Source organism: Saccostrea echinata, unplaced genomic scaffold (genome assembly GCF_033153115.1).
Source record: "Saccostrea echinata isolate AGI-Se365-2 ecotype Australia unplaced genomic scaffold, CSIRO_AGI_Sech_v1 ptg000064l, whole genome shotgun sequence".
In the NCBI taxonomy this organism is placed as follows: Eukaryota; Metazoa; Mollusca; class Bivalvia; order Ostreida; family Ostreidae; genus Saccostrea; species Saccostrea echinata.
In genome coordinates, this window is record NW_026889813.1 from 5,884,521 (window position 1) to 5,902,260 (window position 17,740).

Here is a 17,740-nt window from a genome sequence, read left to right on the forward strand (position 1 = left end):
TTTGCATTTCATTTCATTGAAGTGTTAATTAGTTCTAAATTATTTTTGAGTTTTGAAATTTTAACACTTTATTCACATTAATTTTAACAAATTCCACATTGACTATTTTTACCCTTTTGTAGACAGAGGATGGCACTGCCTTACATTTAGCAGCCCTGTACTGTAAGCCTGACATTGTCAGAATCTTGCTTGATAGAGGTATGTATCACTAATTGCATAGAAATTCTGAAAAGAATGCATTTAAAACATAAATGATTACTCAAAACCAAGATTGTTTAAGCAGTTCCAGTGTGTAGGGCTTATTTTGTAGAAACAGAATTATTTGTACAACCTGGTATCTTTTATCTTTTCTCCCTTATAGGTATAGACTGCACTGAGCGAGACAAGGATGGGAAAACAGTGTTAGAAATTCTTCAAGAACAAAAGAATCAGTCTTCTTATTTGGAGATAATCTCCTTGATTACAGGTAAATTGTTTATGTAGCTTTAATCATGTACAAATGATGAAATCTTTTAGAACCCTATCTTTTAATTTTGTGTTGGGGGATCCATGCCAGTGCAATTAACACTGATGGAAGGGGCAGTGAACCTGAACCCAACCACTACTGAAAGAAGGGTGAACTATTCCCCATGGAAAAAAAAACTCACCATGTCCAACCCACATAAAAATGTTAAAGTCTTTGCCAACCAATGTTTCAAGGTCTTTTGTAGGATAATCATCAGTTTAAATCAGGTGCCATACACAAATAATCAGAATGTTCTGTGCTCTACATGTATTACTTCAATTTAAAAAAAATATTATATGACTTTTGACCAAATTTGTCTTTTCTGAAATTTATTATCACAAACAGATTGGAAGTGTGTAATTTTATGAAGTATTTTATGTATATGCTTTTTTTGCAGATCATCTTAATAAAAATTCACAAGAAAGTCTAGAGGCCAAAGTGTATGAAACATTAGTGGATCACACCCCTAAACCTGTCCCTAAGCCCCGCCCATCTGTAAGCAGTTCCCCAGAAACAGAGAGGAAAAGTCCCCCCATGTGTAGAACTAGTGAAGCTTCAGTTCAGTATGCAAGGATTGACAAAAGTCAACCTGGAAATGCCCATTCAAGGTTTGTGTGTAACAATGGCAATTTCATTTTGAGGAGATTTACACTTCATATAAATGAAGCTATGTGAAAGTATTAAATATTTTTTTTAATTTAAAATGTTACAAACATTAATTTTGGATTAAATTTTATCATGTTACTGAAATAGAAAACTAAGTATTTCAACAGTATTGGATCTATTCAAAAAAAAATCATGGTATCTCCTTTCCGGAGTGTCAAAATATATTAGTTGAGACTTGAAATTTAATATTTCTTAGCAAATAATGATACATTAATTACATACAATGTCAATTCATTTGAACTTCCTGGTTTTAGAAATTCCTTTTCTATTCAACTGTAAGTGATATAAATGACTATAAATCATTTGTATTAAATTGTGATCATAACTTCACAAAGGCTTTGTAAGTGAACAGAATGCTTATGCTTTGACAATCTGTTTATACTGTTGGATTGTTGTAACAACAGTACATAACATCATCACTGAAAAGAAGAAAATTAAATTCCAAATTTTTATTCCTTCGCAACGAAGTTGGAGGGGATATAGTTACACGCTTATGAGTGTGTGGATGAGTAGGTTAGTTTATCCTTGTGTGCGTAATGAAAGTGACATAGTTCACTTCAGGATTGATATCGAATGCTGCCTTGATTTATATTAAATATATTTTATGCGAGGGAATGCTCCACTTTGTGGTGGCCATGTTCTTATTTTATTTCAGCAAAGCTAGTTGAACAATATCAAATATAAAAACAAACTAAAAAAATAAAAAAAAATAAAAACATATTTTTACAGACAGAAAATTAGAATATGTCTTTAATGGATTGTGTTTTGGGCTTTCTTGAATCCTAAATCCATTTACACCTTAGCGATCAGAGAATTAATTGTTGAATTTCATTTGTAGATTTTTTTCTACATAATATATTTACTGTGATATTGTATAAATGTTGGGTTTATAATTAAACACATATAATGAATTTTGATAATATTTTATTATATTTTTGAGTAATATATACCCAAGCTGTTAATATTTCCTTGACATTAAGAATGTTTAAGATTCAATTATGAAAGAGGATTTTACAACAATAATTATCAGTTTAAATCATGTGAAGTCAAAATGATATGAAATTCTAATGAAGAGTAGAGAAAATGAATCCTTGATCCTTCATGTGTGACAAGCGTCCATCTAACAAACAATTCCAAGTGTTTGTAAGTTGAACATAGCCGAAAATTGAAAACATGATGATAATTACCAGTAAGTTATAGTTCAGTCCACACTGTGCAAAAAAGACCAAAAGAGCTTATGCGATAGTAAGGTGTTCGTCGTCCGTCCGTCCGTCTGTCTAGCTGTCCGTCTGTCTGTAAACAATTTTTCAAAATGTTACTCCTCCTACAGTTTTAGTCTGATTTCAATATAACTTGGCACACAAGTAGACTACACTAAGAAACATAATTTAGTGCATCAGTTTTTGATTTCAATATACGGTGTTGCCATGGTTACTAAAAATAGAAATTTCTGTGAAATTCCTTAAAAACACTACCCCTCTTAGAGTATTGGTCTGATTTTAATATAACTTAGCACACAAGTAGACAGTACAATGATACATAATTTAGTGCATCAGTTTTTGATTTTGATGAACGGTGTTGCCATGGTTACTAAAAATAGGAATTTTTACTAAATTTCTTTAAAATGCTACTCCTGCTACAGTTTTAGTCTGCTTTTAATATAATTTGGCATACAAGAAGACTATAATAAGATACATAATTTAGTGCATCGGTTTTTGATTTCGATGTACGGTGTTGCCATGGTTACTGAAAATAGAAATTTCTATGAAATTCCTTTAAAACACTACTCTTCCTACAGTTTTGGTCTGATTTCAATCGAATTTGGCACACAATTAGAATACACTAGGATACATAACATATACAGTGTATATCGGTTTTTGATTTCAGTGAATGGTGTTGTCTTTGTTACTAAAAATAGAAATTTCTGTGAAATACTTTCAAAACGCTACTCCTCCAACAGTTTTCGTTTGATTTCAATATAACTAAGCACAGAAGTAGACTACATTAAGATACATAATTCAATTTGCATGTTGCAAAGTTTCAAATCCAAGTGCTACTTTTCCTTTGTTATACGTACAGACCAGTAGAGCTACAGTCTCATCAGAGACTTCTGGTTAGTTTTCCTTTTGCAGGGTCAAACAAAAGGTCAAAAGGGGAAAAAAAGTTCCTCTTCTGTGTGCTGCAAAACTTTTAGGTGTGCTAAAAAATCTTTCTATGTTATGGTAGCCCCATCCTTGGGCAAATGAAACACAAGATGCAAATGATATTTTATGTCAAATAACAAAGCTGCTTAAGCGGGCCGACTGGGGTTTTCATTGCGCAATACTTCGCGCAGCATAGTAAAACAAAGCGTATTTACTCTTTTAAAGCAACTATTTTTACATGATTTATAAAAATTAACAAATTTAGGAAATCTAAGATTAAAAAATCTAATTACGTTTTTAAATAACTGATTTTTTGAACGATTTTTCAAATAATGGGTATAGAGACGTCGTAATAGTGTGTTTTTGACGTTATGAATAACCGAAGTTCTTTAAGTGGGGTCATTAATTATGCCATAAAATAAAAAGTATAAAATACATGGTCTTGAAATTTTAAACATAGGAAATTGAGAATCTAGCAATCATTTTTATTATTTTTTGTGTAAATCTGTGGTATCTGACATGTTTTGTTGTACTCCATAAAAACAGGAAAATATCATGAATTTTGACATTTTGAGATGCTCCCTCTGGAAACCAGACGGTAGAATTTTGTGTTTCATGCACAAAATGTATAATATAGTATTACCCATCAAATAGTATAATTTGAGCAAAAAGTCTATAGTAGCATTTGTATAATTTGCTTCAAGGTGTGAAAAAAATGGTATTTTCCTATATAATCCTATAGTAAATGTACCTGTATATTGAAATGGTCCCTAAAAAATAACCAGACGGTAGATTTTCACTAAACTTGGCATATATACCGAAGTCAATGTAAGGTACATATGGTATAAAATTAAAGAGTTTCTCTATAGTAGTTTTCACACAATAAAACCCCAGTCGGCTCCCTTAAAACCAGAAAATTACAAAGGCTCTGTGAAAACTCTAGTGGTTTTTCCCGAAAGATGGTGGACAAGTTACCTAACTTTTGAAAAGTGTGGATTTGTTTTTAGCTGTGAATAAATGTTACAAAATTAATTTTGGTACTAAGATTACTATTGTGGAAAATTCAAGGTTTTTTTTATTCATGTATATAGTAAATGTTGACATATTCTGGTTTGTATCCAGAAGTCAAGATACAATATTCTGATCTAGTTACATGAACAATTTGAACTTTGCAGTTTAAATTATATATTTAAAACTCATGCAGTTGTATTGCATGGTTAAAAAAAATGTTTATATTCTGTAGTTCCAATTATATAAACATTATTGTTTCTGATTCTTGTAAATCTCATTAGTGTTTCTATGATCTTGATTTGTTGTGAATGTAGATTTGTAATATTTTCAAACTAGAATCTCGTTCTTATATTCCTATGTACTATAAATTAAATTTTATATGAACTATTCCATTTAAATCACACAGAGTTCTGCAAGCAAAAGTACTTGAATGAAATAGTAATCTCTAACTAAAGTGCTATCCAGTACCATATTATTCATATGCAAACAAAGATTTATAGTCATTCCAATTTTCATTCTTTCAGTGAAGATGTGAATGCTGTTTTCCAAGAAGAACCCCCACCAGTTCCTCCAAGACAGTCAACATTTGACGGGGGTGACACCTCACCTGTACACAGGTAAAGCTAATTTGAACAGCTGACTCATAAAAATTTACCTGATTAAGTTTCATCATACCTGTGATAATTCATATGAAAATATGCTTTAATTTATTAATTTTCCCACAAAAATCTTAAATTTTTGATTGAAATGCTCACAATTTTGCATAGCTTGTGGCGCAAAATTTGACTAAAATTGATTTTTTCAACGAGAAATTTTATAAAAGGAATAGTCATTTTCCCTATTGAGAGTTATCCTTCTTGCCAGAAGGTCGATGGACAATAAACTCCAGAATACATATACTTTGTCAAATATTAGTGATAAAATCTCAAATGAGCTTTTCTTATGGATTTGTCTCATACGTCGGTCTTTCTGCTGTATGTTGTAAGTTGACATGAAACTTTTTACTTGGTTTAACCCATATTATTTTGTGGAAAATGTACATGTAATTTAGATTTTGCTTTCACAAGCAACACAGAGATATGATGCCTTTTGGATTGCCAGTCAAAATTCAATCCTTTTGCAATGGTCTCACATGGTACACTACATCTGTCCATCTTTATAAATGTGTAGTATATTGTGGAATCAAATTCATCTTTGAATTTTGGCCAATCTTCTCAGGATTTCCTATCTGAGAATTACGACAAATTGGGTTTTTGTTTAAAAATCCAGTTAGACACAAAAGTTGAGTTGATGCAAACTATGGTCTTGCCTACATAATGTTTTTACTTTATTTCTTCTTTTAATAGGACCATTGAGGAAGTATCAAAAGAACGAGATTCCATGGTATCATTCCAAAATATCCAACCATTCCAGCCTCCCTTTACCCTCCCTTCCACCACCGCCACCCCCACACGACCCCAACCCTCCAGACGCTCCACTGACAGACAGACTGTTTCCATGTATGGTGCTCCAGCCTTGCCTGAGAAGATGTCCCCTAAGATGTATAGGGCTGGTGCCAGTATACAGAATCTCAGTGTTATTAACCACCCCCCAGCTCCATGTGAACCCACACAGATACAACCAGGTGGGCTTTGGTTGAGAATATGGTACAGTTGTAAAAGAATGTACTGTATATCAAGATTTTATTCATATACTGTATTAGAGAAGTATCTGGGATGTTTATACTTGACCTAGACTCTCAAAAATTAAATGATGCAAACAGAACACACACACATCACATAGTCATTAGATGTCCATGATGAAAAAATATAATATATGAATATTTGAATAACTGATACTGTATAGAATTCTTTTTAAATGAGCATTCTGAATGATGCAGCAATGTGTATTCAACTTAAAATCAGGGATTAATCTAGGTTTTGGGGGAAACTACCGTTTCTGGAGAAATTGGGAAAAATCAGCTAGGGATATGGGGGCCACTCTAGACCCCCAGTGGGTGCAGGGCTAGCCCTGTTGGGAGACTCAATTGAATTTCAGCATTTTAATGACCATTTAGAGTGCATAAAATAGCAAAGTAAAACCATTTTTCACATTTGATGAAAATTTTTACTTAAATTTTCCAGTTTTTATGAAGGAAAAAAAATATCTAAGTGTTTTATTGTTGTAAGGGGAATTTTTTACTCATCAAAAGGGGAAAATGGGATATTCAGGGGAAATGTTCTCTTGGGGAAAAATACTGAATATCAGTGGTAAATATACCCTAGATTAATCCATGAAAATTGAGTTAAAAAAAGTTTAGTTGAATAAAGTATGATGTTTAATATAACTTATTGTAACCATATATATATATATATATATATATATATATATATATATATATATATATATATATATATATATATATATATATATATAAAGACTATGCAGGTCTTAAAAGTATATGTATACTTTGATTTTCATCCTACATGATTGGAGATGAAATTTAAGATGATAGCCTCCCTGTGCCTGTTTTTCTATTTGTTGTCATATTCCAAATGTACATTGTTATTGAATTTCTAGGTGGATATTTTTCAATGTCTGATTCCCCTGTACAGAGTCCAAAGGTCAGTATTTTGTATTTTCTTCTAGTGAAATCCTTGATTTGAAACCTAAATTCTAATTTTATTTTGAAGTTGTTAAGCTGTTTCCACATATAAATTTGCAGGCAATAATATATTTGCTTCGTTATTTAATTACACATTCGTATTATGTCAGAAAACTGAATATTTTTCATTTTGATTCTGTTGATACAATTTCAGCCCAATCGACCAGTGAAACCTATCAGAAAAAAGAAAGCATTAAGTCCTTTGCCAAAAAGAAGTAATACATCTGAATCAAGTGTAGAAAAGCAAGAAAATACCCCACCATCTAGAACTCGACTTGCTTCAGACAGTGAAGTTTTAAATACAGGAAGTGATTTAACTAAGCCTTCCATCAAATCAAAAGATCATGACATCACTTCCTCTGCAGAAGTTCCTGCACCTTGTGATAATCTAAAGGATTCAAAGAAGGTTGATGAAATACTGAATGATGAAAAAGTGAAGAATTTGGATGAAAACAATGATAAAAATGTTATTGAATCCAACTTAGATGTCAGTTTAAATAACAGTGCTGCAGATAATGAACCAACAACAGAGTATGAAGTTATGTCACAAGTAAAACAACCAAATTCAAAAGAACAAACTGATATAGATGTGCACACTAAAACTTCATCTCTAGCGAGGATGGATGTAATTGATACTTACCAAATAGCATCAGGTGTGACAAGGAAAAGTTCACTGGACCGGAAAGATGTGATAGACACTTACCAGATTGCCTCCAATATTGTTGGTAAAGGAGAGTCATTGGACCGTAAAGATGTGATAGATACTTATCAGTTTGCTGGAGAAATAGCTAAATTCAGGGACAAAGATGATCTGCCTCCACCTTGTCCTGCTTGGATACAAGAGGAGGGGATGGAGGTCAGGGGTTCAAATGCTGAAGGACACAACAAATCTGGCAAGGCATTGGGTTTAATTCAAGAGGAGGCAGGGTCACAGTATGAAAACAATGCCTCTGTTGTAACAGCCAGGGGAGGTAGTGAAAGAACAGCTGAAGAAGAAGGAACTCAGTATGAGAACAGTGCCTCTGTGTCAGAGGTGAAGTTTGCAGAACAAGTGAGAGAATCTCAAGGATTTACGCCTATGAGAGATTCCAAAGGATTTATACCATTGACAGTTTCCAAAGGTTTTGAGACCAAAAACACAGGGGAGGTAACAAAGGAAGAAGAAAATCCTTATGATGCCTCTCTTTTCATGCAGACAGGGCCAAAATCTGAGAACATTCCAAATGCTCAAAGTGGACCAAAAAGTGACATTCCAAAGAATGAAGGAGAACCAAATAAAAAAGCTGATGAGGAAAACAATGAAACCTCAGAGGCTGAGTCTGTAAACAACTGTGATAGAATCTGTAACATTCCAAAAGATTCCAGTGAACAGGATGTGATATATGAGGAACCAGTAAGTCGTTCTAAACCAAAATCAGACATTCCTAAAAAGCCAGCTGTTGGTAGCAAACCTGCCAACAAAAATTTGCCAGCTGGAACGAAAGTACCAGTCTCCCCTAAGGGACCTAAACCCCCACTTGTTCCCAAGCCCTCATTGAGGTCTGATAAACAAAAATTGGTTAGTGCTTCAAAGCAGGATAACTGTGATGAACCTGTCTGTGATAATACCAGTGGGGAATATGTGACCCTTGCTGAATCTGTGTTACGTCACACAAAGGATAAGTCAGAGAGGTTGTCTAATGGGGTTAGTGATTCAACAGAGGGACAAGGACAAGGTACTGCATTATAAATTAAAGTATTTCGTAAATGTACAGTATATTACCGTACCTATGCAAAACAAGGTTTTTTTTATGCTTGATTTTCATCATCAACAATCATAGGTAGAATCTTCATCAAGTATGCTACAAAGTTAACTATTGATGATACTTATAAAGTGAAACTTTTCTTGTAACCATTTTGATTTTTTTTTGTCAATTTCAAACAGAAAAAAATCAATTTTAAATTTATGAGTATTTATTTAATACATGTATCTGTAAAATTTTTAAAGGGATGAAACCACCAGGGTCCTTAGAATTGGGCAAGAAGAAAGGGATGACAGGAATACCCTTGACCCCCACTGGATATGCTCAACCTCCCACCCCTGACTTCCCTCCCCCCTCACCCCACACAGCTTTAGTGGGCATTGAAGAAAAAATGGCCATTATTGATGTAAGTGTTTGATTATGGTTGATAATTTTAGATGTAGTATGTATATCACATTATATGTTAATTCCTGTGACATTTTGAACCCAAGTTCAAAATTCTGCTGCAAAATAATAGACCCCGTATAAAATACTAAAGCCAGGGTTCAAAATATTATGGTCTTCATATTTTGATCACCCTTTAGACTTTTACAGAACAATTTAAAAGGTGGGGGTTCTGTTAAATATAGTACCCCCTCAAAAGACTAAAATATTGTGGTTTGTGAATATTGATTCCCCATTTAGACTTCATGGGTATAAAGGACTGGATGAGAAATATAGCAGTTCCTATGGAAATCATTTTGAAGCATATAGAAATATTTTAACTATTTTAGGAAATTATCATATTTCTTCTAAAGCACAAACTTTTCTAGGGGGTCAAAGATACTTTATCTTCATCTTTAAAGATGAATTATAATTGTGTTCCTTAGTTAATCTAGCTTTAGACATAAATAATAATGTAGAACATCAAATACATGTATAATGCAGCATTTATTTCATTGTGCTCACATATGCAGTAGATGCTTTAATGTACTGAACAGAATAGCTGTAACCTTGTTTTTCATCCGAAAATCATTTTAGACTTTTCATGCATTGGTAAATCTGCTTGGCACTACAAGTTTTAGGAGGGATTAACAACTTCTGTATAAATTGACTGATGTATGTCCATGATGTATGTCCATCTATCTTCTTCAACAGTTTTGTTTAGCCAATTCGTTTAGCTCTCCTGTATTTGACCTTTTCTGAATAACACCTGACTTCACATAGAGGTCAGTCAATGTGAATTATCACTGTGGTTGCCTGGTAAATAAAACTACCAGTAGTTTGCCTCTGTTATGAATGACATCTATTATCTCTAAACTTCATACATACATGTATGGGATTTAGAGTAAGATGGTTTTAATCCCACCAGTAGTGTTCAGGTTCACCATTGTTTTTGAGTAGATAAATGAAATACATGTACTTAGAAACTCTATTGTGGGTCACCTATTCTGAATATCATGTGATTGCTCAGTTAGGTCAGTCATGATGAGGGATTGACCATGACCTTTGACATTTTATTTGGAAAATGAAACATAGTTAACCCTGATGTTGACTGTTCCAGATGTCAACTTCCAAATCTTTGATGTTTTGATTACCATGTTAGATTTTGACCTAGAGAATTGATGATTTAACCTACTGTAACAGTTGATGTTAGAATGTGAGTGATCATATCTGTATAAACCCAGCAGGGTTTTACACTAAGGCCTGTCCGACCGACCCAGTCTAGTAATTGATTGGTTCGGTCATGTAAAATATACGAGAACTAGACCGATTGGTCGTGTTGGTAAAATAAAGTAACTGTTAAACCCAAAATTCAGTTTTTCAAATAAATAACCTAAAAACTTTTAAGAAATTTTCTTATTTGTCCTATTGTAAACAGTCATCGCTGTGTTAAGAAAAAATTCCCTGCATGACACAATCATAGATGCTTGGTTTCGGAAGGGTGTATTTTGTGTATTGTGTTTTTCTGGGTCTATCTGAATAAACTCATTAAAATAAAAATTAAAAATATATATTACTGTATATTACTATATATAAAAAAAGTGAAGGTATGACAATTGCCAACTTGGATTTCAGGGGATGCCTCGGTTCAAACTTGATTTTAATCTGTTAATATATCTACACTTTTTCTACTGGTGTCGAGTGAGATCTAGCTTCAAAAATTATTGAATAACGCCCTTCAATCATCTGCTGATTTGAACTTGCTGTATAAAACATGCAGTAAACCCAAAACGTCCTTGATACCTAGCACTGAAACTAAAAGGAATGAAAGTGACTATTTCTGAATATGTAAAATGTAGAGGCATCCCTGAATTACACTGAAAGTCTAGAGAGGTCAGAAACCGCACCAAACTTGTTCTCTCTAGACTTTTCCTGTAATTCTGAGATGCCTCTACATTTTACATAGTAGAAATCTTCACTTTCATTGCTTTTAGTTTCACATAATGCATATTTTATATGGCAAGTTCAAATCGGCAGACGATTGAAGGGCGTTTTTAATCATTTTTGAAGCTAGATCTCACCCGACACTCGTGATATTTTTAAAATGTGCTTATTTCAGCAAACTTTTCTTTTTATTTTAATGAGTATATTCAGACACACCCAGAAAAACACATAATACAGAAAATACACCCTCCTGAAACCAAGCGCCCATGGGCTTATACTGCTCGAATATCCCGATTTTTACTGCTCGCAAAAATTTTTAAGGATAATGTACGTGGAACAATCACCAGAACTCATGAAAATATTGTATAAATACAAATTAATATTACTATCTCGCCAAAATAAGATGCCACATATTAAAAATTCCATATTGATTGTTGACCCTTACTTTTGAATTGATGAAAGATTTTCAAAGTCCGCTTCTATAGCTGTCTTAAAATAGTTCCTTGTTTAATGCCTCTGTATTTGAATATATTGTGCTTATCTTGCATTCTGGCTATTACATCAAGAGCTGAATTTTTTGTTCATTTCATTTTCATCTTTTAGTCATTTATTGTAATGCACTGTATCTACCCTTAATAGCCAAGAAGATGGGTAAGGCCATCCATTAACTAAAAGGCTACTAACACATGTACTGGTATATATTATATCTGAGAACATTGCTTCTTACACCTACTCTGTACACTGTATTGTATGTATTACCTCCCCTTACACAACACTGAATGTGAATACATGTATTATCTTTATATTGCATACTATTGTACAAAATTATTACACAAAACTACTATACAAAACTATATGTTAACATTGAAATGTCTAGTAAATGATGTGAAATAGCACTTGTTTCCCTAATCCAGGGTGGGTTTAAGTTGACTTGGGACGAGTATGTGGGAGCCATTACCCACTTACACTTGTTGATATTATGGGACTTAAGTAAATTAAAGTAGCCTCAGTATTAATGCCAAATGCATGTCCTTTGGTGTTTTGTTCTGTTTAGAATGCCTTGTAGTTTGTAAATTTTTAGAAGCATGCCAAGAAAACATATATAGTATATCAATTTAAGTTTTGGTCAACATTGTCAAAATTATGATTTATATATCTGATATGTGTAATGTTACATATAACTGTGTAATGCAGTTTCTAATTTATAAATTAATGATACTAAACCCGTGTATTTGTTAAATAATGTTGGATATTAGAGTTATTGCCCTTTACAAATATCAATGTCATTTCAGCTAGTTTCATTTGCTATTGAATAACAGTAATTAAACTTGTGACTGTGTAAAATTTTGTGGAGATGAAAGTTTTTGGGGATGAAGGAAGAACTGCAAGGTTTTTGTATATATAATTTAATTATAATTAAATCTTTTACATGTTAATATGCTAATTTATGATGATATATAACATACATACATATTATTTCAGTATTAACACTTAATAGTTCATAAATGAGTGCATTAATTATTAAAACATTAACTTTACTTGATGAATTTAAAATACTAGCTGTTATGAATAAGGTAGGTATGAGATAAGTGTTTTAAAGAGATAAATATGTATATAGGTTACACAACAAAATCAGGAAGTAAATCAGCATTTTGTAAACAGCTGACAGGTAAAATGACCAAATGTATTAAAGGACATTTCTGTTTTTTTTTCCTCTTGCCAATCTTGATGGTCACAAAAGCTTTTATAATAAGTGTCTTCCCTTTTGTCTTTATTTGCCTTTATGACCCACTTCCTGAGGGTTGATTAAGAAGTAAACTATTTCAAGAGGAGGGTTTTTGACACTGCTTGTACCACTGTGTTAAAATTTAATGTATACACATGTAATATTGTAGAACAAGAGGTCTTCTAAAGACATGGAAACCATTACAGAGGCAAATATGTTGACTGAGAGTCAAGGCCACTCTGCTGATACCCAGAATTCCAAAGTTCCTGTTGCCAAGGCAGCAGACGAAGCTGAGGAGCCAGTGGTGATGAGAAGAGCCTCCACTAGAGGAAGTAGCAGTAGTATGGATGACATTGTCACAGACGACAAACTGGGTCCATTTGCTGGTCAGTACTTTAAAGAGTAAATTATCCTTTTTTATGTTAATTGCACACCTAAAATATATCTCATGGAATTCCAGTGCCTTTGGTTGGGTAATACTTATATAATATAAATATTGAGAATTTACAAGTACCTCAAATTAACTCTGTAAGTTTGTGACACATGGAGATAAAACATTGACCACATTCAAGGTGAAGGTAGATTTCCTAAACAATCTACTTCATCTTAATTTGAGACTCAAAGATATGTTATATATGTTGAAATTATAAAATCATCTAAGTTTATAGAGCGAACTGTGTGTAAATCTATTTTTTTTTCTGAGGGAGCCACCTTGATATAGAGTGACCTTGATTGTATATTTCTGTGATGAGCAGTTAACAAGTATATAGATCTGACACTAAATATTTGTATTAATTACATTTTGAAAACTGACTGCCATAATTTACTCAGCTGTTCTTTTAATTTGCCTAATTAGAAGTCCTGTTATATTGTTTCTTTAACTCAATAGTGAGCACAAGACTATATGATTTTGTGTATTCCTGTTTTGATTTCTTCATTTGTTTATAACCATATGACACAAAGAAATTTTTCGTTAAAGAGAAGTTGCAGGAAATTTGTATGTACATGCATTTAACAATAATGAAAGAAAAAAATAGATATAGCTAGGGAAATATCTGGATAAATTAGCTTAATCAGCATCCATTTATTTTAATTATGCTGTAAAAGGTATCCTTTTATATGACTTCTGCAGAAAATTTTGTTTGCTTGTTTTAAGATGGGTAGCCATTTTGTTTTGTGTTGCCATTGACAACTACTCTGCTTCTTTAGCAAGCTGTCTCATCCAGGACCCTGCTAACTGTAAGTTATCCTCAGCACCCAACCATGTCATAGTTGTATACCTTTACATACAGAATTTAAGTGTTTGTATATATTGAATAGTTGTTGTCATTGTGATAAAAGCTTTTTTTCCCCCAAAAATCAGATTCTTGGAATTATCTTTTTTTTTTGCTTTTGTATAAATTAGCATTTTTCCCCCTTTAATATATTTCAGATTTTTTTTGAAAATGATCAAACTTTTTACATGTATTTTTTTTCTTTTAATTAACTGAATAATATCTTTAAGTGCTACTAGTACATTTGTTTGTGTGTGGCCTAAAATTTATAAGGTAGCCTGCTACTGGACAACAAAAAAACCAAAGTTTCATTTTTTTAAAGTGTCATAATTCTATAGCTCTGTAAAGGCTATTTGACTACTGATGTTGTTTAAATTCTTTTCTTTTAGTTCACTTGTTTTTTAGCTCACCTCGACAAAGTCGAGATGAGCTTATGCTATACCCCCGGCGTCAGTGTCAGCGTTAGCGTCGGCATCCCGGTGAAAGTTTTAGGAGCAAGTCCCATTCCCAAGTAACTATTAGCCCAACCTGGACCAAACTTGCATGGATGATGCATCTAGGGATGGACACTACCACACTTGCTTTGGATGCTGGATCTGACCTAGATTTTCCAGATGAGTGACCAGGTTAAAGTTTTTGGAGCAGGTCCATTCCCAAGTAACTATAAGACCTACCTTGACCAAACTTGCATGGATGATGCATCTAGGGATGGACACTACCACACTTGTTTCAGATGCTGGATCTGACCAAGATTTTTCAAATGAGTGACCAGGTTAAAGTTTTAGGTGCAGGTCCATTCCCAAGTAACTATAAGCCCTACCTGGACAAAACTTATATGGATGATGCATCTAGGGATGGACACTACCACATTTGCTTCGGATGCTGGATCTGACCTAGATTTTTCAAATGAGTGACCAGGTTAAAGTTTTTGGTGCAGGTCCGTTCTCTGGTAAGTATAAGCCCTACCTTGACCAAACTTGCATGGATGATGCATCCAAAGGATGGACACTACCACACTTGCTTCGGATGCTGGATTTGACCTAGATTTTCCAGATGAGTGACCAGGTTGAAGTTTTAGGAGCAGGTCCATTCCCAAGTAACTATAAGCCCTACCTTGACCAAACTTGCACGGATGATGCATCTAGGGATGGACACTATCACACTTGCTTCGGATGCTGGATTTGACCTAGATTTTCCAGATGAGTGACCAGGTTAAAGTTTTAGGAGCAGGTCCATTCCCAAGTAACTATAAGCCCTACCTTGATCAATCTTGCATGGATGATGCATCTAGGGATGGACACTACCACACTTGCTTCGGATGCTGGATCTGACCTAGATTTTCCAGATGAGTGACCAGGTTAAAGTTTTAGGAGCAGGTCCATTCCCAAGTAACTATAAGCCCTACCTTGATCAAACTTGCACGGATGATGCATCTAGGGATGGACACTATCACACTTGCTTCGGATGCTGGATTTGACCTAGATTTTCCAGATGAGTGACCAGGTTAAAGTTTTAGAAGCAAGTCCATTCCCAAGTAACTATAAGCCCTACCTTGATCAATCCTGCATGGATGATGCATCTAGGGATGGACACTACCACACTTACTTCGGATGCTGGATCTGACCTAGATTTTCCAGATGAGTGACCAGGTTAAAGTTTTAGGTGCAGGTCCGTTCTCAGGTAAGTATAAGCCCTACCTTGACCAAACTTGCATGGATGATGCATCCAAAGGATGGTCACTACCACACTTGCTTCGGATGCTGAATCTGAGCTAGATTTTCCACATGTGAGACAAGGTTTAGATTTTGGAGCAGTCGAGTTCCCAAGTAACTATAAGCCCTACCTTGACCAAACTTTCATGGATGATGCATCTAGGGATGGACACTAACCAACCTGCTTCAGATGCTGGATCTGACCTAGATTTTCTACATGAGTGAATTTTAGCCATATCTTAACCAAATTAGCATGGATGATGTATCTAGGGATGGACACTACCAGACTTGCTTTGGATTCTGAATCTGACCTACATTATCCAGATGAGTGACCAGGGTAATTTTTTTGGTGTAGCTATATAATATTATGGCCTGTTATGATTAAACTTGCATAGATGGTGCATCTAAGGATGAAAACTTCCAGACTTTCTTTGGATGTTAGAACTGACCAAAATTTTCTTGATTACTAAATAGGTTAAAAGTTTTTTGAGCAGGTCTATTTCCAAGTAACTACAAGTCCTACTTAAACCAAACTTGCAAGGATATTGATCTTGGGATGTTCCCTAACTAGAAAAAAAATATGATGTGAAATTTGCCTTACTTTTAGATAACATCCGTCGAGGTGAGCTTCGTAATCTTTGATTACCTATGTTTTAAACCCCCTAATTACAGCCAACCTGAAAGACCAGACATCTTTATTTTAATAATTTTTTTGTTGGGAAGGGGGATTGGGGATGGTTCTTCTACGGAAAGGCAACTCTCCTCCTCATGTAGAGTTGTCTCCCTTGTTGCTGAGAGACTTGATTAGCTGCTGTAAGTAGCTGAATTCATGGCAGGTTTATGACCCCGTAATGTTGACAGTCTGAAAGTTTTCAGTTGATGAAGTTACTTTACTTATGATCTCCTTTTACGAATTTTCCTTTGACTGGATTGATCAAATTAAATTTTTAAACGTACCATTACTTATGAGATTTCACTCGATCAATTAAAGCATAGTGCTACAAGTACATTTATTTTGAAGATCACCATATATTGACAGAGTCATTTTTTACTGGCTCAGAAAAATTGAATTATCTTTTTATTGAACAGTCAATGAGTATCAATCATACGGCATGATGCTACCTAATATGGCAGTATGATGAATATTACTTGGAGATTGGCAATTTCCCTCAACTTTATCAAGAGATATGTTGATTGATTTTGGAGGATTTTACCAAATTTATGGGGAAAAAAGCAATATGATTCATTTTTCTTTCGAGAATAGATCAATATATATGAGATATTACCCAAGATTTAGCAATTAATTATAGTGTTTCCTCGGTCCAGGCCATGTTTGCCATCCGCTTAGGAGGGGTAAAACAAATTCACAAAGAGACATCAATATTGTTTAATGCATTCTTTTCTTGCATCACAATTAACTTCAAGCTGTTTATCTTTTTTACTGGATATAACCAATCCTTTTTCTTAGGACCTTTATAGGCAAAACTAGTCATCCTTATATCCTTATATGTAGTAATATACCTGCCTGTAAAAATTAAGTGTTGTATTTCCGCAATTTTTATTAAACTAATTATTGTAATAATTGTTATGCAAGTACATGCAGAGTTAACGTAAATTTTGTTACTAGTACTCCTTTCTTTTAATTTTTTTTTAAATTTTTGAAGCTTGAATTTTTGAATGCTTTAGAATAGTTAATGTAACATATAAAAGACAAATCGATTCATGACAAACATCTTATTCAGAACATCGTGTTCTCCTAAAGGGTAGCAACATTTTAAGGCACCAAACACACTACAAATATTTTTGATTTCATCATCAAAATCAAAGTCGTTAAATTGGCTCAAATGACCAATTATTGACTCAAGTCTGACACTTCTCAATTTCCTGTAAGTCGTGAAAAATTTGAAAAAAAGCCCAATTTTTTGCATGATTACCAAAGTTACTGCCAA

The 17,740-nt window shown here is 33.7% G+C and overlaps 1 protein-coding gene across 1 annotated transcript in view; it reads left to right on the top strand.

The window, feature by feature from the left end:
• Positions 1-17,740, top strand: part of LOC133175922 (ankyrin repeat and sterile alpha motif domain-containing protein 1B-like) — an 85,930-nt gene that overhangs the window by 16,264 nt on the left and 51,926 nt on the right. Inside the window, exons 5-13 of the mRNA XM_061311061.1 lie at positions 123-198; positions 362-466; positions 903-1,113; positions 4,851-4,943; positions 5,673-5,950; positions 6,886-6,929; positions 7,125-8,685; positions 8,958-9,118; positions 12,975-13,191. Coding sequence (XP_061167045.1) covers positions 123-198; positions 362-466; positions 903-1,113; positions 4,851-4,943; positions 5,673-5,950; positions 6,886-6,929; positions 7,125-8,685; positions 8,958-9,118; positions 12,975-13,191 — 2,746 coding nt within the window. The remainder of the gene's footprint in view (positions 1-122; positions 199-361; positions 467-902; positions 1,114-4,850; positions 4,944-5,672; positions 5,951-6,885; positions 6,930-7,124; positions 8,686-8,957; positions 9,119-12,974; positions 13,192-17,740) is intronic.